This window comes from Melanostigma gelatinosum (assembly GCF_949748355.1).
Source record: "Melanostigma gelatinosum genome assembly, chromosome: 18".
Taxonomy (NCBI): Eukaryota; Metazoa; Chordata; class Actinopteri; order Perciformes; family Zoarcidae; genus Melanostigma; species Melanostigma gelatinosum.
Window position 1 is genome coordinate 21,272,591 of NC_136651.1, and position 25,959 is coordinate 21,298,549.

Here is a 25,959-nt window from a genome sequence, read left to right on the forward strand (position 1 = left end):
AGTACACACGATGTAGATATTCTTGCATTTAAAGATGCCATCAGCAATATCATACTGGTGATGGAGGACACAAGTATGGACACAAGACTGGACAAAGTGTTCAGTGAGGAGGATGACCTTGCTGGGGGAGAGAAGTTACTGCACTTTGTCCAGTCTTGAGTGTTCTCTTGAAGAAAAAGATTGCTGTTCTTCATGCGAGTCATTTTCTTTGATGGCACCACCTTATCTGAGTCAGTTTGCACTCTGTAAAGATGTGGATACATGCCAGCATAGAAAGACATGAAACGTTTCATGAAGACCCGTTCAAGCATTATCGGAAATTCAGGATCCAGCATTTAGCGTAAGTTAGGATATTAGGCCTCTGATGTCTCAATGAGCATCTTTATGTACTTTTATTATTTATTTATCTATCCTTTGTCAGTATCTAAACATTATGTAAGTGCAATACTACACCAGTACAGCACCTGTTTAACACATTAATAGTAAACTTGAAATGTGTAAATCAAATCACAACATAGAATTGAATGAATTTAAATATCTACAGGATTACGTTAAGCATATAAGTGACAGTATTAGTAACACGACAGAGCCAGTTTTTAGTAATGGCATCTTTATCTATCAGTTATGAGAATTGTTCACCAGCAGGATTCCGGATGAGACGATGATCAATAAAACCATTATGATTTCAACCATCTTTTCCATCTCTCATCAAATGCTAATTATGAGCTGATTGATCATTTATTCACGAACATCAGTCCAGGTGTTGGAGTTTAGTACCAGGTCAAATGACTGGAGAGGAAAACACATGAACTGTGCATTCCGTCACAGCATTCAAGGACATAGCATGCACCTTGTATGAATATAATAGCAAACTGTTGTGTCAGCGGGCACTTCCAACTGCAGGACATCAAAAGCAGCCAGCAAGTTATTTTGCATTGTTAAGTTGGTGAATATATGTCCCAGTATGCAATGTTGCAGTTCCCTTAAGCATATTAAATAGAAAGGCACCATTGATATTTTTCTGCACAGAAATATACTGTCATCCGTTGCTACATACTAGTGTATGGCACTTTACCTACAAGACATGAACACATTTGTACATTTCTTTTTATAAAACTCTTTATTTACTACATCACTAAAATAAAAGTTTCATTTGCATTTATCTTTAAAAGTCTTTACAAAGCAAATACTTTATAGAAAATAAAGGTTTAATAGTGACTATTCATTTTTTTCCCTCAACATAAAGGATTCTCAGCAATTTCTTTTGACTTCACACAGCAACTGGATTTAGTTTGGTGGTGGAACTGGATGACTTGTCTGCTACGTCATTAGTTGGTGATGCTAGGTTAGTCCTGCTGCTGTCCATAGCCCTGAGCAGCAGGGTTGTAGTGCTATCAGTAGTAAGGAAGGATGTGCGTTCCCCCCGACGCTCCTCTTTTTCCCTCACTAGCATGTTATCGCCACTGGACTCCACATTCTGCTGCACATGGCCATTGGTGACTCTTTTGGTGCTGCAGCTGTTGATGTTGTTGTTTGTATTTAGTAGCTTCTCAGGTAATGCTGAGAACATATGGCTGCCAGCTGCGTTGTCATGGTCACCTATGTAGTAACCATTCTCCACAGTAAACAGTGGGCTAGGTGGTAAGCTATGTGCTACATGGCCATGGTTGTAGTGGGCAGATGTCCTCTTCTGTTCATCTCGGCTCAAAGTCTTGCATGGCTGAGGTGTGTTTGACAATAGCAGGGGGCGCTCCTCCTCACCAGAGGGGCTTAAAGCCAAAGAAGGGACAGAGATTGCCAGGCTGGACAGGGGGGCAGACATCTCTGATGGAGGAGACCCTGGTGTTGCAGGAGAGGTCTGGGACACGAGAGACAGCTGAGTCTGGGTTGTCATGGCAGGTACACACCTACAACAGAAGTACAATTACAACACCTTTGTTTACACATTTACTTGGAAGATGCTCACGTCAATGTTTGTGGACCACATTTAACATTTTTAAGTAAACATCGTTGTCTGAGTCTGATACACATTAAAATACAGGTTCAAATATATTGAGAGTTGAATTGCCAATGATACTGCTCGTAAAAAAAATATAAAGGTCCAGCGAGGCTGTGGACAATAAGTCCATCAATTCATTTTCTGACTGACATACCTGTGTTGAAGGTCAGGGGTCTTGGGAAACTATTATTGCATATGTTGGGTTAAGAACTCGAAAAGTCTTCCAGTCTATCACATGGCTAACACACATAGATTATTTTACCTCAATGACATCAATAATCACACAAATATATAACCACAGTATTTCTCGTTGGACAGAGAAAGATGCATGTTTATGAGCGTATTATGCATAGATATAGGGACAATTTTTTCTTCTCTCAAGAGAAACCAGAAGGCAAAAAAGTTATTCTTCAAATTGACAGTCCCAAACTTTCAAATGTATGAGCAATTTAGAGTCATTCATTTCACCTAAAACTTAATTTATACGTGACGTGAGGGGTTGACTGGACTCCTACTGTGTAGGTTTTGATTTATAGTTTAACATCTGATTTCACGAGTTGACACCACCACATTAATAGACAGATGAATCATCTGTTAGCTGGTGATTACATGCTTTACTTTCTATTATCATTCATTACAATTTTCATTCACATGAAAATACAGTGTTCACATTTCTTTACTTGTTGTGATAGAGAACAGTGTCACCACGTTGAGCAGAGGGTGTGAAGTGGAAATGACTTTGCTGGATGTGTCTTCAGGAAAACAAGACAATGACTAAGGCATTTAAAAATTGCTTCATGTTGTCTTGATGCCACAACAATCTCCAATGCAATTAGAAACCCCAATCACAGTTCTTGTTGTCTCCAGGTGGAGACGCACATCAGCTATTGCATAGCTACGGCAAAAATGTGTGTAGGGTCCATAGCTATGCTGTTAACCTCTAAAGCTATAGATTAAAGTAACCAGCATGTCTTTGGACTGTGGGAGAAAACCAGATCACCCAGAGGAAACCTATGCCGCAACAGAACAACTCCACACAGAAAAGGATTTGAGCCCTGGTGAGGTGACGTGCAGACCACTGAGCCATCACAGCTCCTAAAATATGGATTCATTGTATTCCTGATATAGTGGCCCATCAGATAAGAATCAATTTTTGAACCACTTAAGCACTCTCCAGTAGCTCCGTCATAACAACTTGACCTTAATTGCACATTCCTTTGGTTTTGTTCCAGCATCAAAAACACCCCAAATCTCAAAATTTTACAGCTTAATTGGGTTACGTTTCAAAACATCACTGAGCTGAGAGGAAACTTTGGGATTTGTTTCAGTTGTAAGTACTATATGAAACACTGTTAAGGTACAGTCACATTACATTTCCATTATACCAATTTACAATCCCATCAAAATGTACTTCTATTGAAGCCAGCTCACAGACAAAGCCAAGAATGCGTTTTTTGTTTTGCTGCAATCTCCAGCCAGCACCTGTGGACTTGCAGGACAGAGTTCACCTTTGAAGAGCCAATCCCAGCTGACATAGTGTGAAGGCATGATACACCCTGGACATGTCAATGTCATTAACAATGAAAGTCTTTTTAGCTAGAGATCTAACAGTAAGAAGTACAAGTTTAAGAATGTCAGTATTGGCACGAACAGACAGCTTGCTTATTGCTGGTAAAAGGTTTACAGGCCTTTAGCGTGAGTTCTATGTTCACAGAAAAGAGACAAGATCATTCATGACTTGGATGGAGGAAATCATGTTTGAAGAGATCTGTTCTGCAGTAACCCTTTAGCCAGATAGCTACTCTGGCTAAAAACAAGCTGGTGCTAGCAGCAGATTCTGTTTGCGGTGAGCAACCTAAACTCTCACTCTGTATCCGAACTCTCCACCTAATCCTGGAACGTCATCACTTTGGCAACACTTTTGTCTTGGGTCTCAGAAAGGCACTCTCACATTCCGGGTTCTCCAGTATAGTATAGTATTCAATACAAATAGAATGAATGTAGGGGGAAGCAGACAACCAATTTAGTTAGCCAGTGGTGGGGCCCCTTTGGTGGCTAGGTGGGGCTTTTGGATCGCTGTCAAGAGACAAATTTGTAGGAGCGGAAGCCTTTTGCAGTTGAAGGAAGGGTAGGGAAAGGGGTGGTGGGATGAAAGACTTGGGCATATTGTGAAGTCAGTGAACACAGGAATAAAAAATATGACAAAGTGACTTCAAAAATGTAAGACACAGAAAGAGTAGGCACAGGTGGAAATGCAAACTGCGATACTGGCTGTGGCCCTGGAGGAGATAGAGCCTCAGTGACGTCACATGTGACGATCCTGAAGAAGCCTGCGATTGAGAGTTTGAGAGTTATTTTTAGGGTAGATGTAATGGAGAAGCTGGTGAATACAATGTGTGCCCAACTGCCGGGAAGTTTGTCTGTTACCTGACTGCTTGGGAAATGTCATGGCTTGAGGAGAAACACTTTTGATGGATAATTGTCTGCAGTGTGGATCCATGGTGAGCTGGATGTTTAAAATAATCAAAGCTAGTGTATGTCTTACTTTTAGATTGATGGATGCGTGTGAAAAAGTGTGAAGCATGGTCTGAATAGAGACAACTGAGACAAACAGTACAGGACAAGTTGACCAGGTATAATCAGGGTTGACAGGTGATTAGAGGTGTGGTTGAGGCGTGGCCTACTTCCCAAACATAACTTAACTAGTTAACTTAATTCAATGTAAGTTACATTGGAGCATGATCACTGATAACAATAGAGTATACGTGTGTAAAAATATGTAAGGTAATTACCATTGCAGAGGCCCCAGTCATTCATATAAGACTATATTTGAAGACTGTAAAAGTTGAGATTTGACAACATTGTTTGATTTATCTTAACTGAGATTCATGATGTCTTTGTATTTGGGCCATATTAACAAGTGCTTAGTCGGTATTGTTGATAACCACATTATAATCATATGCCACCCTACTGGGTCTATTATGATGTGTGGATGATGTATTGTCGTGAACTATAATTCAGAAACTACTGTGTTAAATTATAAACAAAAATGTACGAATTGAGGGTAATATCACTTCAGGAGATCAGATTCTTGCAGATGTATTTTCTGAGGAGTATTTATGTGATCCTAATTTGCTCTACACATTGCTTATTAACAACATATCTAATTATTTATGCATTCATTTATTCCTCATAATGTGTTTTCCCCAATAGTGTAGCATTTTGGTGGAGACCATATTGTGAGAGACAGTGGCATATACTATTATACATAAATATCCAGCCGACATGTTTTTAGATCAAATTCTAATTGCTATATAAATGATGTACCTGAGAGTCTTTGTTGCATTGTTGTCAGTTTCATGAGCCTCTTGGTTTTCTATTTGTGACGCAAAGTCACCAATTACCTTGTACTTTAATGCAAGGCCCTGTTGGAGGTAGGTGTGTCTCAGCACTTCTTTGAATGAGCACTTAAGTCTCTGCTGCCACCAGTGGCATTCAGACGACCTCGGCTGCCCTGTGTGGCACGTTGGCTATTCTCCGGCAATGACATCACTGAGACAGACTCAGTGTCAGACAGAAGACTGTTGCTCCAGTCATTAGTCCAGCTGCAGAGACAGGGAGGGGGTCGTTTAGATGGAGACAGATTTCAGACAGGCCTCTAGACCATGACATAATTATATTGCGGGTCAAATTTGTGTCTTTCAGTGTATTTCATTTCAGTGTTCTCACAGTCTGCATTAATTCAAAGTCCTATTCACTGATACAGCAGTTCATTATATCGTCAGCTACTGGAACTCTTTTCAAATCTGCAAGAATATGTTCAGCCAATCAGTATTGAGCCTCCCAAAATTTAAGAAAGTAGTACTGTAGTAGTTATGTTTCTTTTTCTTCACTGATGGATGAGACAGCATGGTTTTTCTGTTGAATTATAATAATTGTAATAATGTTGAATCATACAGTTATGGATGATTTGGTGCACAGGAGGCACAGCAAACACCCAGCGGATGGGATTCCAGGTACAGACATCCTGCTGCAATGCACAGAAAATTGTGTGCTTTTTGGGGCGATAGAGCATGTTGGATTTTCTATCAGTTTATTTCCAGGAAATGTCTCATTGGAGTTTAGCTGTGACGGGACTAAGATCCACAAGCTGCACATCCGGAGGCTGAAACTGGTTCCATGTAATGTCTCAGTTAAAGCAAAATTGCTGCTTCCCCTTACAACTTGGCAATCAGTGTTTTGAATATCCATGTTCTTATATAATCAAGGTTCCTGATCATCTGTAAAGACCGTTTTTGACTGTTCATCATCCCACTATCTCACTCATATCATAATCTCATATCTGTACTTGTGGTGCAAAAAAAGCCTAAGTGTGAGGCATTACCGTACACTAACCTGATACATTTTTATGACTCAATATTTATTTTTATTTGGGCTATTTTTTCTTCATTGTACAGTGCACTCTCAGGTCAAACGCTCTAGGTCTTCTGTCAGTCCCACGCACACCATTTAAGACACGTGGTGACCGAGCCGTCGGTCTCATATTACTCAGCTAAAACTCCTGCTACTGTAAATGTTTGTTTTCAGCAAAGGAGGGTAATGTGATAATGTGATATGATATAACTATTAATTCAAAGACCACCTTTCGGCTGGAAAATAAAGGGCATTACAGTGTCAACGTATACAATGGAACAACATTGCAACGTCCCTGGTTTTGAACTGCACCACAAGCCCTTATGACCAAACCAACAGTACATTCTGCTACAGATAGACATTTGCAGCCCGAACAAAAAACTGATTATCAGAAAATATACCGGTAACCCTCTCCCTCAGTATAGCCTCAGCTATCCAGTAAAGAGGACAAAACTTAGACAATTATAATAAAACAATGACAATAAACAAGGGCTATGGACACCACGGCGGATCACCACCAAACCTGTGATCTGAAATGTGGTGCATCTGCTTAAAACCAAACCAAATTGACCAAACTGACAAAATGTTTTACGTTATTCCTTACCTCATACTAGAGATGTCAGTGAATGTAGTAGGTTCATGCACCAATAAAGCCTTTTTGCTTGTGGAGAAGTTGGTTTCTGTATCCCCCTCAGCTGCATGCTGCATAGTTGTCCCATTACAATGCTATAAAAAAGAGGAGCATAAAACAAATTGACAATTGACTTACGTGTACAAATTTAACAGGTTTTATTTGATAGCAACAGGTAACAACATACATCGATGAGCTGCAAATCTTGAAGAGGCAAGTTAGAAACCTGACGTCCTCTAGCTGAGTTTGCCAGGTTGGAGCCAATACCAGTATTGGTATTGTTGGTCCTCTTATTCCTCAGGCTCTGCCTCAGATGGTCATGGAGCTTTTTCCTCTGCTTCCTGTTTGTGAAGAAACAGGAGACGGGAAAGTTCCAAATGTAGTTAAAGAGATACATTTACCCCAATTTCAGCTGATGTTTTTATGGATTGACTGTCGTAATGGTAATTGATTTTTACATATTGAGGTCAGTACAAAATACATTTAAATTTTTGTAATTGCCTCCAATAGTACCACAAAGTCCTCAAACGTCTCACCTCATTTGGTTTGGCTGTATCTCTTATCTATCTGTGAAACCCTGGAAATGTTCTAATCTAATTATTTTACATAGTTGTCTGAAGGAGGTCAATGTCTGGATGTCTCACAGTCTTCTGCAGCTAGATTACAACCCCCTACCCCAATCAAACATTTGAATTGTTACATTCGGCCACTTGGCTTTGGAGTTAAATTAGTCTCAAAATGATCATAAAAACAGTTTTACATGATCTACAAACAAAAAATATGATTTACAAATGTGTACAACGATTTGTGTGTAATTTCTGGTACTCACAAATGCGTGTTACAATCTACATGAAAATACTAAGCATTTTGAGCACATGTGAAACAAGTTTTACAAACACACTCATCAGAATCTCAGTCTATAAATGAATACAATAGAATGTCACGTATATTTTTTTACACAGGAATTTGTATACAAAGTAAGCTTTTTGAAGGCGAACATGATCATGTCTTTGAAGTTGAAGATAAAAATGTTAATATTAATTTACATTGTTATGTGTGCATTAGTAAAATTGTTTAACAAATGGTCATATTACTTGGCATTTGTGTGTAAATTGTAACGCATTTGCAAGTAGTCAGTCAATCAACCCCAGTTCTGGCTTCACTGTCTTCCTCTTGGGCCTCTCAGTTCAAGTTCAAGATAAAAGTTCAGGTCTTTTGCTATTTCTGTCCTGACTCACATGGAACATTCTCCATATCTCTAACACCTATTAGACATTTTTGCAGGCAATTCATTTACTTTTTGAAAGGAGATTTGGGGACTTGAGGGACTATTGGGTACTAAAAGAAAATGGTGGAGTGTACCTTTAAATTATAAATGAAATATGAAAATGTGACATGAATTACTTTGTTTTGCAGTAGGCAACCACACACATGATTCCAACCACTAGGAGTGCAATGCAGATTCCTGTTATTGTTAAAATACGTTTCTGATACAGCTCCTCAGCTTCTGAAAAAGAGGACAGTACAATCTTAAAACTTCAGGAATACAATACACACAGACAGACACATACATTAAGACCATTCCAGCCATAAACCCAAACAATAAGAAAATGTTCTGCAGGGAGGTTTTTTACAATTACAGCAATCAAAAGTCCAAATACTTCTTAGAAGAAAGAAATTAGAAGTCATTTTCTACTATAGACATGATTGGAATCTAATCCACTGATCTGGGAGACACAGTGGCCCTTAACAATGACAGTCCAGCCAATACATTGCCCTGTTTAAGCTTATGCAGGTGCATTTGTATCAGTGCAGTCAAGTAACAGCACAGAAATGTCTATATGTTTGAGGTCATTTAGAAACAGTGTCTCTCTTTCCATGATAGTCACAATTATTTAAAAAACTAATTTCGGTGGAAATATTTGTCTTTATGTTTAAAAAAGATTATCAGGCGATGTATCATCGTTACATAATTTATTCATAACTCTTAAATATTGAGACTGGTATTGGCTTCATGAATCCTGTATCTATAGGGCTCCAGTCAGCAATCAAAGACAAATGACTCTAACATGCAATACACCAAAATCTAGCGCTCAACCATGATACCAGCTTCTCTTTATTGTCCTAAAAACCTCATCTCTTCAGGGATGGTGCTAATTATAATGTTAAACTCTTTAATATCACATGATCTCTCCAAGGTGAACTCACATCCATGAGCCTGTTTCGCTTCACTTTTCTTAATTTCTAGAATTGTCCCCCATTAGTCATCAATGCTGTCGAAGTAGAACTGAGTTTGAATTCCAGCATTTTTCTGTAAAATGTGTTTGTCTTTACTCTGTTGTCAAGTCAGAAGCTCAAATAAAAGTTTTCATTTTCGTTAAATTTCTTTATGTTGATTCTCTCTGGGACAGTTGGAAGTCCTGTTTTCCAACTGTATTTAGCAAGCAAATATTCAGAGATTTTTTTTAAAGTGACAAACACACTGCTCATAAAAAGTGCATTTGCATATTGCACACAAAGAGGTATTTTCAAAATAAAACAGAGGAACAGAAGCTAACTGTATCATGTAGGCCAGTAATTATGGTGAATCCCTATATCTTTTGATACATTTATTCAGATTTAACACACCAAGATAAATCATCCATGAAGTGGGAAACTAGGAGTGTGGCTTCATTTTCTTGCCACAGCTGCATGCAATTTACCAGTGCAATCAGATAATAAACAGTTTATTTGTGAGATCAGTGTTTCATAAAGCAGCTGAAAAGAGGATTTCTTAAATGTGTGCTTGTGCCTAAAACGGTTTGATGAATGTGTTGGTTGATTAGTGTGGTCAGCCATGATGAAGAACCGGAAAGGTCCCAGCAGGCTCTATGCAGTACTTTTTAAATCAGTCAACTGTCCAGGTGTTAGCATAATTTAAGAATATATTGCATTCCACTTAAATTAAATGGTCTTATTGAAAGAGAAAATAAATATTGATATAATATTGATATATTGATCTATATCAACATATTGTTTTGTAATGTGCCAGATTTAGCAAAAAAGGAAAATTGTCATCTGCTTTCTTTGGGCAGGTTGATATTACACACTTTAGTGCATTTTTACACAATTTACTTGATGTAACATGACACTGTGATGAAAAGAGGCAGAAACTAGAAAGATGCTATAAGTAAAAGGGAATATAACATTTAACAGTTGAAAACATACATGTGATGAAGGTGGAAACCACCACGTTCTCATTCCCAATTCCTCAAATAATGCTCTAGGTCAGGGATTCCCAAAGTGGGGTGCGCGCACCCCTGGGGGTGTGCGAGCTGCCTCTAGGGGGTGCGCGAGAGGAAAAGTGTAATGGCGGTCTGATGGTGTAATAATATTAAATATAAAAAGAAAATGTAATTTTAATTTAAAAACTGTCAGGTGGGACATCTGAAGCTATCAGTCGTAAAAGAGGAGAGGGACAGAGAGAGAGAGGAATCGGAGGCGAAGGGAACGGAGAGGTGCGTTGGGGAGAGACCGGGAGAAGAAATCGAGCCAGAGTCAGAGGAAGATGAGACGGAGGAGACCGAAAAGGAGGAAGGGATAGCACAGACAAATGGGGAGCACATCGGCCCATCGCGGAGTCAAGGTGAAAAAAGAGGAAACGAGAGTGAGCATCAGACTGGGAAAAAAAGAGGAAATATGATGAAAAGTATCTGTGTCTGGGCTTCACTTGGATTGGCAACGCAGATTCCCCAAAGCCACAGTGCGTGGTGTGCAGTGAGGTTCTGGCTAACAGTCTGAAGCTCTTATTTACGTCGCCACCTGAACACCAAGCATGCCAGTGCAAGTCAAAAGCCCCTTACATTCTTTATATCCAAATTGGAGGAGTTACAAAACAGCCAAAAACAACTGGAGTCTCATTCATGTGTTGGGTCTATAAATGACGCACTACAGGCTTCATATCTGGTTACAGAATAGAGAGAAAGGGGCTACCGCACACAATCACTGAAGACGTGAGCTTACCAGCTGCCAGAGAGATGGTGGAATGTATGATTGGGGAGAAAGAAACAAAAAAGTTGGACATGATCCCGGTGTCCAACAACACTGTGTCGCCGCATCGATGCTTTGTCCGAAGACATCCTGGCTACATTAGTCGCTCATTAATTGTAAATTAAATGTGATAATCTGCCTCTGAGCCTGTGCGTGTGTGCTCGCATCCGTATTGCTCTTTAAAAGTGACGCCTTGTGTCACTGAAAGTTATTGAAACTTTGTTGCAGTGTTTCAGGGCGTTTTCACACCTTCAGTTCGTTTGCTTTGTTGCAGTTGCTCCTTTGTTCGGTTTGTGTTCACACTGCAACATTTAACAGCGGACTAAATCTTGTAAACAAATGCCACGCGCGAGCAAACTGTTCTCTCATTGGTGCGATTCTTATGCGGCTATGAAGGCTTAAAAGGCTCTGTTGCTTCTTTTTTTTTTTTATTAAGGGGGGGGGGGGGGGTGCGCGAACCCGGTCGGGATGTAGAAGGGGGTGCGCGGCCTAAAACGTTTGGGAACCGCTGCTCTAGGTAACCCTCTAGCGTCTGTTTTGGAAGTGTCAGGGACAGCATGTCAATAAACGCTCGTTAAATGCATAATATCTTTCAAAATGAACTTCACAGAAAGAAAGGTTTAGGAAACATAACCATTAAATTAGGATCTTGGTTGACGTTATTTTGACTGACTAAGGACTCCCGTGACTAGCGAGTACTCTAATGAGTCTATGAGTCTATCAATGTGACGATCAGCTATCAACAACGTGACTAACGAATGACTAGCGAGTCAAATGAATGACGTGACAGAATAAAGCTTAGATTTTTTGTTTCACACAGGACACTACCACCCCACCCTAAATGGTAAATGAACTTGTATAGTGCCTTTCTAGTCTTCTGACCACTAAAAGCGCTGTACACTACACACACATTCACATACTGAGGTGCCACCTGCCCATCAGGACTCAAAACTCATCCACCCATTGGTTGTTTAGTAGAGGTGCAGCGGATCAGAAAACTCACGGTTCGGATCACAGTTTTTGAGTCACGGATCGGATAATTTTTTGGATCAGCGAAGGGGGGGGGGGGGGTGGACAAATAATTAGCTTTCCATTTATTAGTTTAAATAACTTCAAGGACACAGAAAGCAAATAACTTTGGGCTATAGTCTTACATGAAAACCACAATATTTAAGACATTCAGTTTCAAAAATATGAGAATATCTACATTGCCTGGGGAAAGGGTAGTGCCAGATGTGGGACCCTCACAGAGGGGCGTGTCTGCAGTACCAGCCTTTGAATCTCCAGTCCGCCGTGATGAAGTGAGCTGTCTCAGTATTTTCCTCTTCATAGAGGCCTAGAACGATCTTCATACTGAAGTGGGTGCCTGAGGGGATTTCGTAGCGTGGCTCAAGCACGTTAACCATATTTTGAAATCCTTTGTTTTCCACAACGGAGAATGCCCTGATGTCTGCAGCAATAATGACCCCAATAGATTTTGTAATAGCTTTAGCCCGGTCTGATTCTGCCACAAGCTGTTTCTTAAATGCCGTGATGATACTGTAACGGACTGAGGACATATAATGTTAACCTGTTATGTTAGGTGTTATGGTGTTTACAGGAAGTGTTCTAAGATGTTATATAAGATTGGTTCTTGCAATTACGGAGGTCGTGAAGGCCTCATGCCTTGTGGGATGTTGTGTTTTGAGTGCTGGAACGAGGGAGAGTTATAGGCTATGACCGGGAGCTGATGGTAAAAGATGTTCAAGAACGTTAACAGTGTTGCCTGTTTGTTGGCGTAGGCTACGGCCCACAGTAGCCTGTATACTGTCTGCAAATAAAGGACCACAAGAAACTAACGTCTCGTAGCTTTCCTGAGCAAGGGTCGCTACAATACCTTGGCGCTTCAAATGTGTGGACATTTCTGATGTATTGCCGTTGTCGTATGTCTCTCTTTAAACAACGCCTACATACCATAACGATTTTATCCACCACCCTTATCCATCATTATAAGTTACAGGGAAGCCTAAATGCTCCCAAACTTAAATGACGCCGGGGGCTTCTCAAGTTCCTCCGCTCGCCATGACTTTCACCGTTAAAAATGCTTTTAACCTGCTCCGTTCACGTGAACACACTACTGCTTTATGCCTGTTCACTGACACTCTGCATTGATACTTGGGGACTTGTTACTTGAAAAGGAACAGCAGCAGTAAAACTTCATTACACAATGTAAAAACAATCTCGAACCGTGAGGGATGATCCGAAACGATCACGGATCGATCCGTGACACCACTATTGTTTAGTGTCTTGCCCAGGGGCAAGCCCCCCTAAAATGTTCTTCAGCCCCTCTAAATAATTTGGCATTATTGGCTTTAAAAAATATATATATATATTTCTTTTTTAATTTTTTTTTATTTTCGTGATGTCATTAAATTAAACTATTGTTTCTCACATGGACAAGTTATTTATAACTCTAACATGCTTCATATGTGCGTGTGTTCTGGTTTGTATGTTTTCTCCCCCTTCAAATTACAATCCAACAGCCTATCATCATACTTAACGATATAAAGTTGACACTGTCAGGTCCATTCTCCATCCATTGTGTGCGGTCCCTTTAAGAATTAGGATTTGGGAGTGACGCGGACATGAAAGCTAGTTTATCAGTCTTTCCTTTACGAGCAGGAACATTATTTCTCTCTCTTTATTTGAGAAAAGTTCATATTTGTGTTGTCAAATTTCACTATAATCCTCAAATTCTGTCTCTTGTGTTATCATATACTGAATGCAAGCAAAACTACACAGCAAAATCACACTCTTTCTGATTGAACCAATTGCGGCGCGCTGCCGGCGCAAACATGCCCCTCCCCTTGGGGCTAAGCCCCCCCTTCTTTGAATCCTAGAAACGCCCCTGGTCTTGCCCAAGGACATTTTGACATGCGGACTGAAGGAATTGGGGATTGAAGCGCCAATCTTCCAATTCGAAGATGATCCACTGTACCTCCGAGCCACAGCCTCCCCATTAGCAGTTTATTGCGCAATTTATACTGTGTCAGTTGCTCTGATCATCTCATTATAATGCGGGATAGTTTACTTTGCAGTTAGTTGAAAGCCTAGTGACACCGAGGGGCACTGATCAGTATTTGACGAGTTGGGAGTGAGACCATGTTGTGGAAACAGGAAGGCAGATGGAAGGAGATGGGTAAAGTTAGCAGGACAGTGATGCTGCTTTACTGTCTCATGCTGAACACTGGTGGTAACAGAAGATGCAGGAATGGATAGCTGAAGGGGTGTGAACATACAGCATTAGAAATATACAGCCTCTTTGGCTTTCATTATGTACTCAAATGAATCAGCAGCATTTGGACTGTTAACCAGAATCAAAACACGTGTGATATTTGACGTGAAAATAATAGCTTGGAGCTGCATCACAGTGCTTTGTCTTAAATAATGTTGATGTGTTGTTGTTTATTTTGATTGCTAAAATATGTATTCAATGTTATATGTGATTTGTGCTGATGGTCAACGCTGTATGATCCGTTCACCTTGGAGAAAACTAGCTCTAGTAGAGGGTTTTAGCTTACAGTCTTACATCTGCAAACTAGGAGGAAGGAATAATCCATACCCATAAATTCAATCCCAAGCTGTTCTGTCAGTGCAGAAAGGTGACAAAAAAAAAAGAAAATTTGATTTTTCAGATGAGAGGATAATATTTGTAGTTCTCACAGTATTTATGGTAAAATAGATGTAGTCAGATTTAACTTGATGGATTAAGGGTAACACAGTTATTATACACACATTAAGCACTTTAGACTTTCTATATGAACTTGTATAAACATTAAGTATCTCAAATCTATCCTAAAGGTACAGGAAACAATCAACACCAAAATGTCTCAAAATGTATAAAAAGGTTTATACAGACTTTTCACAAAGATTTCCTGATACCAGTGTGATATGTGCATTTCTATTAGATGCTAATAAAATCGGGAACGACAAAGCCACGTGGCGTAGGTTGCTTTGGCATAAACATGGCACACATGAAAACACAGGAATCTCACAGTAATAAACTGTAAGTTTGAGCGAAATAAGCTTTTGGCAACCTGAACCCAAACCAGTTTAACAACCAGTAAACCAGTTTACTGTTTAACACAACAGCAAACCAAATAGAGAGATTGTGTGTGCTAAACACTGATTTACTATCAACATGCTGCACCTCAGGAATGACACCGTATATAATAATAATACATCAAAAATGTAAACAACCCAATGAATGACAAAACAAGCTCTGACACGCTGCATTGATATTTGGGGACTTGTTACTTGAAAAGGAACAGCAGCAGTGTTCACTGTTTATTTGCAACCCCATTGCCGGTCAAAAGAGTTGATATTGGACAACTGCAATCATTTTGCATCCAATGCCAGCCTTTTTAAATTCATGTTTACTACAATATTGGATGGTAATCGCAGGTACCTACTTATTTTAAACATAACCATGATATTTTTCCGAAACCAAAACTGAAAATGTTTTTTTGCCTTTTATTGGACAAGTCTGCTCAAAGCTACAGTAAAATGTTTAATTTATTAGGGGTGTAACAATACGTGTATTCGTATTGAATCGTTCGGTACGAGGCTCACAGTTCGGTACGCATGACGAACCGAACAATACTTTTGAATAAAAAAAAAAAACTTTTATTTTTTTATTTTTTAAACCTTTATTTAACCAGGTAGTCCCATTGAGATTAAAAATCTCTTTTGCAAGGGAGACCTGGCCAAGACAGGTAGCAACACAAGAAACACATAGTTAGACACAAAAACACAGAACAAGACAAGTTAAAATAAATTAAAAGTTATAATACGAGTATAATATAATAATAGCAATCGTATAATAATAGTGCATTTGGAAAATGCAGAAGCTTAAATTGTGGGAAATATTATGTTTTCGGTGGAGCCACTGTTCTCAAACTGGCAACCCACATGACGTAACGGACAGCGTGCTCTCTGACACGCCCACCACCAAAGAAAAACTTGAATGGGAGATGAAGAGCCACGTTCACTCAGGTTTAGTTCCATCATTGTGCATACTAAAATGATGATGGAGAAGATGTAAGGAACAATGCTACATAACATTAAGGAGCAGTTTTTGTTTTTGATACTTATGTGTTGCTAAGAAGACACCCCAGAAGATGAGTCACTCAGGTATAGTTCCATCATTGTTCAAAGTCAAAGAATAACTTCATGATGTTAGTTGTAATGAATAAATATATTTTAAAATAAAGTACATTTCTCTGGCATTTATAGTTTTCTACTGTACCGAAACGTACCGAACCGTGGCTCCACTGTATCGTACCCAACCCAACCGTGAATTTTGTGAACCGTTACACCCCTATAATTTATATCTGTTTCGTTTGGAAACAAATTGCTCTCTTTGACAGGCTTTAACATATTCCAACAACAGAGCTCCGATTGCACTAAATTGTCAGCTCAGTTTGTTTTGCATCCAGTTCTGACTGTAATTCCCTCTACACACAAATACTACTTTTTCTCTGTAACTTTGAAAATGCTATGGTGAAAAATCCACATTTAATAATCCTTCACTGGGCAACAGTTCAGAGAAGTAAGCATGGGTACTGATGAGTGTCAATCACACATTAAAGGAGACATCCTGGACCTTTTTGGGGTTTGTGATGAACACTGCCAAACCGTTTTAAATCCCAGGAAATGATCCAGGAAATTTGAATTAAAACAGCAACATATGAGAATGTTAAAAAGAATTGATGGCATTTCTTTCAGTGCTTAATACCTAGTGCATTACAAAATTGAAAATTTGAGTTTCCTGTACCTTTAAAATGCTGGTGAAAGTATGTATTCTCATACAAATTATTATTTTTTAACAAATGTTTGTACTGTAATAAGGTACCTATAATGAACTGAATACAATCATGCATTATGTATCCACTTATAAGGCACGACTACTGCAATGGTGTGGCTTAGTGCATGCACCTCCATCAGTGCGCTTGCATTTTTTGACCACCATGCCAAACAGTCAACAGACAATCAGTTAGATAAGGATACACTCACCAGTCAACACTCTAAATTTAGCATGCTATGACGATCATGCACAATTCCCAACACAAACATAGTACTCTTTGTTAAGATTTTAAAAATCAATGGTATTGTGTCAGGTGTGTAACTGTATTCCAGTTTTTCCTTTTTGAAATGTCTGTTAAAATAGGCTAAGATTAACCCACCTAAGATTCACTCACCTGTAATGTTCTGGCTCGGTGTCAAGAGCCATTGGACTTGAAGACATTCTTGCTTAATAATCTTTTAGTGATCTTTATTAGTTTATCTGTTATAATTTTTTGAACATACCTCTCCGGTACTCTGTTTAACACAGAATCGTTACAGCACAATCTGGCCAAGAATGACTCTGCAATCACTCTTGTCTAGGACTGGGTATTGTTTAAAATATGAGGGTACCATTACCAATACCAAATTTTACAAAGTTTCTTCTAATTCAACAACTCACAAAACAATGAGGTTGGGGATTTCCTCCCCAGCCTACAAGGGATGAGATTGTGGTTGTGGTTTAGTGTAGCCTATTATTTGTTAAATTTGATGTGTTTACCATCAATAAAATTGTGTCTTTTCAGTGAAATGAAGTCTGTTGAAAGGACTGTTCCAAATGTCATTTTCACATTCGAACAAAGCTTGAGCTTTTCGAATGACGTTTTGACTGTCTGTTGTATTTTATGATGTCGTCATCGTAAAGAATTGGGGAAATATAATTTTGTTAAGTGTATAAGATATTGTGGTTATGTAAAATTAATTTACAGTGCTATAGCACCCAGAGTTAAAAGCTGAAAACAAGCTTTATTAACCTCTAGCCTTGGTGGGCTGACTGGACTGGGAGAAGTTAAATCTGAGCACGTGATGACTAAGATCTTTCACTCTGTTAAAACAACATAAGCAATCAGGATGTAAAAGTGTAGCATAAGATGTGGCTTAGAAACCTAATAAAATGTCAAATTATAGGTAGCAAACAGGGAACAGGAAGAGAGTATTCATGGACCACACCTTCTTCCCTTTCTATTCACCATGTACCTGCACCACGGTCCAAGCCCCTAATTGTATAGCATCCATGCCTTGTTCTGGACAGCCAACTTTCACTGGCAGGTAATCTACCTCCAGTGCATGCTGTGTCATCCCAGTAGTCACAATCTGTTTACCCACATTCTCAAACCCCTAATGTTATGGATCTGTTCTGCTTATAAAATACCAAGACCTTCACATTTTGCTCCCCTGAAAGTGGCTCTGCATCATCTTCTTCACATCCCTATCTTAGAGTAGATATAGATGGTGTTATGCACTGTGCTACTCTGCTACTAAGAGCTCCCTACATCAGGACATAGGCAGACTTGTGCAGGAATCCCATTAATCAGAAAACCACGAGCCTAGTATTGATGAATGGCAAGTTTTGCCGTTTGGAACAACATGTAGCCCATGCTGTGCCACCTATGCAATTCACAAACATGTCCAAGATCTTCGTGATGGAATTTAGGAGGTCCTTTAATCAGTCTAACATTTTTTTTATGTTGATAAATGTTGATGTTTAAGTTTCACTTCTTCTCATAGAGCCAAGTCCCTCATTGGCAAAATGAGACCTCTGCTTCATCAGACAACGGGCTAGTAATGATCCAGCTCTAATAAACCATCTCCCACTAGATGCAAACTCCACAACCAGTGAATTGTGGCTCTCAAAAAATGGAGACCCAAACACTGGGCCTACAATGGAACTGCTTCACAGACATGCTGGATTAAAAGAACAGATCGATCATTTACCATCAGCCTTGACGCAAAATATATACAAGGTGCTGGCAAACCAATATAATCCTCTGAGCTATATAACCCCTTTCACAACAGGTGCAGATATCCTAGTACGGGATCTTTGGAAGCAGGAAAGAGGATTGGATAACATCATCAAAACAGGAGAAATGGCAAGTATGGGAGTTGGAGCTGCAAAATCTCTGTGACATTCACTTTCCCCACTGTCATCTGCCTCCCTGTTCTGACACAGCCCCCTCAGAATCCCATCTGCATTTATTCTGTGATGCTTCTGAGCTTGTGTTTTTTAGTGCTGTTGCATACTGTTTTGTTACAATTGTTAAGTCAGTGTGTTATACGTTTTATTTTGAAACAGGAAATGCCCTGTAACTTGTCAGGTGACTTATAGTCAGGAAGTGAGGGAAGAGCATGGCTCAGAGCCGCTGTTTTCGGTAGTTTTCCAATCCAGTTGAGTCTGCCTGCATCTTATGCCTTTTGATAGCATCATTGGTATGTATTGATTTGTTTTATTGTTACTTATGATCGCAGATGATTATTTTTGTGACAATGTTTAGTTTTGGGAAGTTCCATGCACAAACTCCATCGAGTCATTTATAGCTCCGCTATGACTGTTGTTAAAGTTCATATCAGCAGTAAATACATAAAAAGCAGCGATTAAAAACAAAGCAATGTATTTCATTGAAGAATCAGTGTGTGTATGTGTAAGGTTAAAGAGAAATCATTTTATTTGTATTCATTATGCCTTTTGTGTGTTTTAGTTTTACTCTTTCTTACGTCATTAAACCTGTGGACAACGGGCACTGTCTTCAGAGTTGTGATGTCAGGAAGGAGTTTGCCTAACTGCCAAGGTGTATCACAGCACATATACTGAGGGCAACACACATACATTTCGACTAAAGACAAACACGACCACATCCATGTCAGTTTCATCATCGCCAGGTCTCCTATAGCCCCTAAATGCCAGCTATCTATCCCTTGAGTTAAACTCTGTACAGCCCTATTTGGCCCTCTGGACAGAGGTCAGTTAGAATCAAAATAAGCACAGGTTTAGTAAAACCACAGCTAAACTCTCAGAAAATGTAAATAAAGCAATTGGTTTCGTCACTTACTGCTTGGGACATGATTTAGAAAAAAACACTTTAACAATATACAGAGCTTGATTTGTCATCTGTAGTTAAAGTTGCTTTTGATATCACAATAATTAAATGATATTAAAACAATTATTTGTGTGAGTGTGCTTGATTGTTTTCTGGGACTTACAGCTGACTGAACAGTTCAAGACAAACTGACCTCATTTCCTCTTTTTACCACTCAACGTGTTGTAAATTGCAGCAGTTTTTATACATTTATTAAAATGGCACATAATGGCATGTCTAACCCTGCAGTTCTAAACTGCTACTGTTATATCTCTCGCTGATAGGTTGGAATGGTAAATGGACTGTACTTGTATCGTGCTTTTCGAGTCTTCCGACCACTCCAAGAGCTTTTACACTACATGTCATCATTCACCCATTCACACTGTCGAGAAGAGTTGAGCTCACAGAGAAAGCCGCCTTGGATACATGCATACACGTTCAGGGGAAGGTCAGGATATAAAAAGCATAAAGCATATACTCAGAAATCAATAGTTAAAGTGTAATCGAAAGATAAAGTGTATGATCGTTACATAACGAATGTTTAATACACAGAGTGATTTAACAAATGTAAACCTGATAATAATAATAATTATGTGTATCTGAGTATAGTGCAGTCTGAGTGTAGAAAGTACGGAGAAAGAGGAAGTAAGCAGGGTGTTGGCTTCAAGGGATGGGGAAATAATGGTGGTTGAGAAGAAAAGACACAAAGCACAATAATGATGAAGGATGAGATCAATAATCATTTTATAAGCAAATGTGTACTCAGTAAACTGATTATAACAACTGTAACTGATTATAACAACTGTAACTGTGATTATGATAACTAATCTGTTAGAAATGTGTGAGTGTAGGAAAAGGGGAAGTACAACAGATGTTGAACACCCAGACACGCGCAGAGCTTGATTAAGTAAGCGCCCAGACAGGGAAGTTGGGGTGATTTCCTCATGCACACACACACAAAAGTTAGGTACTTTTCGAAGCACATGCACCAAATCAATGATGTCATGTTAATCATGGGCTGAGGGAGGCCGTGTTGAGGAAGCGGGGGGAGAGACGCGAGAGGCAGCCCAAAAGTGTTATAAAAGAAGTAACTTGCAAACAGCAAGACGGGATTTCTACACGAGCCGTCCAGACGCTCTGAGAAGAAGATACGGACGATCGCAACTGAAGTATTCGAGGACTTCGTCTCGGTTCACGGAAAGAAGACCGCTGTTCGTGGACAAAGAATTGAAAGACGGAGATTTTCCTCTCCCCACTGCTCGACTTTAACAACTGAACAACGGAGGAACGCCGCCGCCCTAGAAAGACTTTGTACAGAGCCTTGTGGACTGTTGGCCGAACTCCGCTGCGAGAGCAGGAGGAGTCCGAGGGTCTGGCCAGACCTTCGCTCCTAACAACTCCAAAAGAACCTTTTCATCGCACCTTTGGAAATCCAGCTCCAACCGAGCCGTCTCGACATCTAAAACCAATGAGTATAATCTAAAGAAGAAAATTAAAGTAACGAATCAAGTGTAGTGACATTTTATGTGAGCTGTAGCTTAACCCTTGCAAACTAACTAAATATAACCTGCAATAAATATCTAATCTGCATTTAAAGTAAATTTCTCAAGTGCATTTATTTGCTCAAGTAGTAAAAGTTCCTCGTGGCAGTAAAAAGTTAAATCCATTGTATGTCTAACAACTGAGTTCTGTAAGGTTATCCTAGAAGACCGAATCCACTTAACAATCCCTTACGGTTTTAGAAGTGATCCTAGCCGTTAAAACCTAAACCTGGCATTTACCAAGAGCACGGATCCAGAAGAGGGAAGCTGCCATAACCGACGCAACTGGTAGGAGCGCCCGGGGTCAGGGTGGCCCCTCGACCGAGTGCACTCAGACCGGAGGAAGCAGGGTAGACGTCGGGAGTAACGGCAGTTAGAAGAGCCAGGCGAGTTCCCTCGCAAGAACACCAGCTCGACAATCTTTTAATAGAGAGCTGAGTCAGTAAGTAGCCCCGTATCGGGCCAGAAGTACCCCAGGACCTATTCATACACTGATGTCAGGGTCTACCATGCAAAGGGGTCACCTGCCCATCAGGACTCTTAACTAACAGTCACACCCATTAATAGACCGCAGGCACAGCCTATGGGAGCAATTTGAGGTTAAGTATGTTGCCCAAGAACACATCGACACGGACTACCACTGAGCGAGCCACAGTCGACTGGAATTGAATATCCATAAATGCAGGTCTGAAGCAGCTGGCACTGCAGTTCTACAAGTACTTTGTATCAAAGACACTATTTGTCCTTGTTTGATTCATCACATGTGTATATCTATCTGTTCATTTATGTAAAAAACAATCACTATAAAATAAATGGGGTCCAGCTAACAAAAAGAAAATGCGGATAATGATTAAATAATCACTGATGTAAAAGAGAATCACTCAAAAACTGTACATAGTTGGAACACTGCTCAGCCTACTCGCCCACCTGTTCATCAGAATACATTTTACCTGACTCAAATCTTAAATCAAATTCCATTCAATATTTCATTAAGATTACTTGTTGAAGATTCACAATGTATTGAAAAGATGGGGTAGCTGGAGTATCGTTACGGTTACAGACACAAATTAGGAAGGCCTAAGAAGAGTAAAGAAGAGGGACTGTGATACGCAACAAACACAACACAGATTAAAAAAAAGCTGTGCCAGAGTCTCAACCTGTCATCTTGTAGCAGTATGACGGAGGTAAATAATGAATGTTTCCAGACATCAAAGCAGAGTGCTGCTTGGTACTCTTCATTGATTTAGAACAGCCTTGATAGCAGCGTCAGTGTCATCTGTAGTGGTCTCCATTGTTGTTATTATTACTACACACAGCTGACAATGCTTAATAACGGATTGACAACAACTTCACACCAGCTTGACTATGACCTTAGTCCCACCCCTGGTGCTGATTGGCTAATCGTTAGTCCCCCTATTGTGCTTATTCGTTGATTACTTTTTATTAGTGGACACCGCTGTTTCATGACACTAGCCAGACGAATCAGAATACTCAAACTCTGTGGAGTTCAAAGGTCTGGACCCAGCCAGTTTGATTGTGTTCTAATAGAAAGAAATCAGGTATTTTGTATATATAACTACAGGTATATATTTAAACATACAGACAATTTACAAGCTTGTTTACTTGTATTTTAAAATGGACATAAAATGTATACAACTTCTACAATACCACATGCAGCTTGAACATAAAAATAATATAGAGAAACAAACTTTAACATGCAAAATGTTTTGGGTTGCATAAATCACAGATATCTAGAACAGGTACACAGCATAATAACTGTTAATTGAGCATGCTCCAATCCAATAACAGATATAATAGGAAATATACATACTGTAAAAGCTGGCCATTACATAGTTTTGGCAGCGATCCCCAGTAAATTCATTTGGACACCTGAGCAGGAAACAAAAGAAACAAGCAACAAGAGCGAAGGAGTTAATTTATACAAGAGCTGTGCAAAACCCACGACAGTCATCACTGGTGTTGGCAGGAAGGGCCAGCTAGACCAAAATGTCTAGCCATAGTCTGTGAGTTTATCAACCATCTCTGACCTTCATACACATGTACATTGGATTATAATCCTCAGTTTAGGGTGTCTATCTCACATAGATAAACAGTTCTATTTTGCACACGCCCTCCATCAAACTCTTTATTTTGAAATATTGTCTTAGCAGTCGACTGAAATTTGCATGTACTAATGCAGCCACTCAGGACAAGTCTAGTCTTGCCTGAAATATAAACCAATATAAAAGGTGTCATGACCCCATCCAAATAGCAAGGTAGACCAAGATGCATGGCAGTCATACAGGATGGCAATCTCTTAGTCATGATGTGCCAGCAGCCCAGCCAGTGATCCCCTCGGTCTCCTGTATGTACAACACATTCTCACTCCCAACTCGTCAAATAGCGTCGCTTGGTCAGTGCCCCTTGGCATTAGAGATCAACGCGCTAGGTACCCCTCTAGCATTAGTTTTCAACATTCCAGGAAGGCATGTCAATATACGCTCATTACATGCATAGTGTCCTTTCAAAATAGGCTACCGTCTTCACAGGAAGTTAGGTTTAGGCAAAACAACCAGTTAGTTTTGTTTAGGAAACGAGCCTGGTTGACGTTAATTTGACTCACTGGCAGCTCACGTCACAGAGTGACTGACGACTCATTTGATTAGCTACTCACGTGACTAATGACACTAACGACTCACATGTTTAACGACACAGGGGAGAAAATGTCAATATTTACTTTCAGTTTCACACTTGACACAAACACCAGTTGCCTGGATGTAAGTCCTGTGTTTGTTTGACCCATCCACTACCACTCCCGTCAACCCAAAGCAGACTCTCACTTAATACTACGTCACATGCTCTTACAGTCCACTAATGCCACAAGAAGCTTAACATTGGAGTAAGTTCAATGCCCAGTGCAATGCATAGAGTCGCTAGAGAGGGCCTCCATACATTGATCTCCGATGCCACAGGGAAATTGCCAAAGTAGTATTTGACAATTTAGGAGTGAGAACCGATTGGGTTGTAAGACGTTTTTTAACAACTGAGTTTGGACTTGAAACATCAAAATCATCACTGATTTACCAACCACACGTTGGTCAGTCTAGTACTGGACCATTGAAAAAACCCGGAGATGCAGGGAATACCTGTTATGAGAGTGTTCTCTATGCGGATGAGGTGGGGCTGAATGGGAAGAGCAGTAGATAGTTTGTCATATCTTCAACCATAGACAGCATGGATGGGGTGTGATGAGATGTGAAGTACATGCACATTTTAGTGCACTACTCCACAGGAGAGTGTGCTTGAGACTTTAGACTCGTTTAAAGGGCTTCCCTTTAGCTCACAGAAACAGAATTACAGCAGGTATAATGCCTAGCTTATCATCAGATTTTTATCCCTGAATATAAGGGAAACATGGATTTCTCCACCAATTCTTGGAGAAAACATGACGGGTGAAACACCAGCAATGACATGTGGGATTGATTACAGCTGTGATCACATACGTTTTGGGTCTGAGACTTTCTTAAGCACAGCTTGTTCACATCGGTGCCCAGTGAATCCAGCCAAGCACCTGGTTGATGGAAAGGAAAAAGATAAACAGTACTGACATACAACATACAAGACATGAGAACACGTGCACAAACACAAAGACAACCAGTCGTATGAAGGCAAATCACTGTCAAAATCCGAGAGCACAAATGAGATCCATGAGCGCGCGAAAATCAAACAGCCGCGCACGTATTTTACATCACTCCGCGAGCAAAATTCCGTCTCAAGGCAGGTTTAAGCTTCGCGAGCGACTTTTACTCGCGCGAGAGTGAATTCTGCTGGCGCGAGACAGAATTTTGCTCGCGGAGTGATGTAAAAGCACTGGTCAAAGTAAAATACGCAAATCCTAAAATAAACTATTTGATTTCTATTACATTTATTTAAAAATAAATGTTTGTGTGTGCATCAGAAATATGTTTGAGCATCTTATTATATATGTGGATTTCGTTTGTATTTATAAGAATTTTTTTGTTTGCATTAAAATATTTTGTGGAGAGTTATTTATATATGAACCACAAAATACATTTGGGAATCCTTCTGTGTGCATTCATTTATACTGAGACTGATTTGACCCCATAAGACAGAGTTGGATCTTTTTAGGAGAAGGGAAGGTGTGTGCTATGATTCTCCATTATCACAGAGTATTCTTACACTGGGAATCATGACCCAAAGACCCTCTCCATGTTTTGCATGCTTACTAATTTAGGCTCTCACATATGTGTCAGTGGACATTCGCAAGAGGTTTGTCTTCATCTACACCTCAGCAGTCCTCAAAGATTGCAGTGGCAAACACTTGTAATACCCATGCTCCTATTTGGTATTCCCTTTTTAAATTAGTTT

General features: G+C 39.7%; 1 protein-coding gene across 4 annotated transcripts in view; it reads right to left on the reverse strand.

The window, feature by feature from the left end:
* Positions 1-826: 826 nt before the first annotated feature.
* nrg1 (neuregulin 1) overlaps positions 827-25,959 on the reverse strand; it is a 48,048-nt gene continuing 22,915 nt past the window's right edge. For 2 of the 4 annotated variants that reach the window (XM_079289779.1, XM_079289777.1), the window contains 5 exons: positions 23,402-23,460; positions 8,448-8,550; positions 7,231-7,384; positions 7,017-7,138; positions 827-1,907 (listed from right to left, as the gene is read on the reverse strand). In XM_079289779.1, the coding sequence (XP_079145905.1) occupies positions 1,271-1,907; positions 7,017-7,138; positions 7,231-7,384; positions 8,448-8,550; positions 23,402-23,460 (1,075 nt within the window). In that variant the 3' untranslated portion in view covers positions 827-1,270. Of the gene's footprint in view, positions 1,908-5,403; positions 5,605-7,016; positions 7,139-7,230; positions 7,385-8,447; positions 8,551-23,401; positions 23,461-25,959 lie in introns of all 4 variants that reach the window. The other 2 variants (XM_079289780.1, XM_079289778.1) reach the window with 2 other exon arrangements.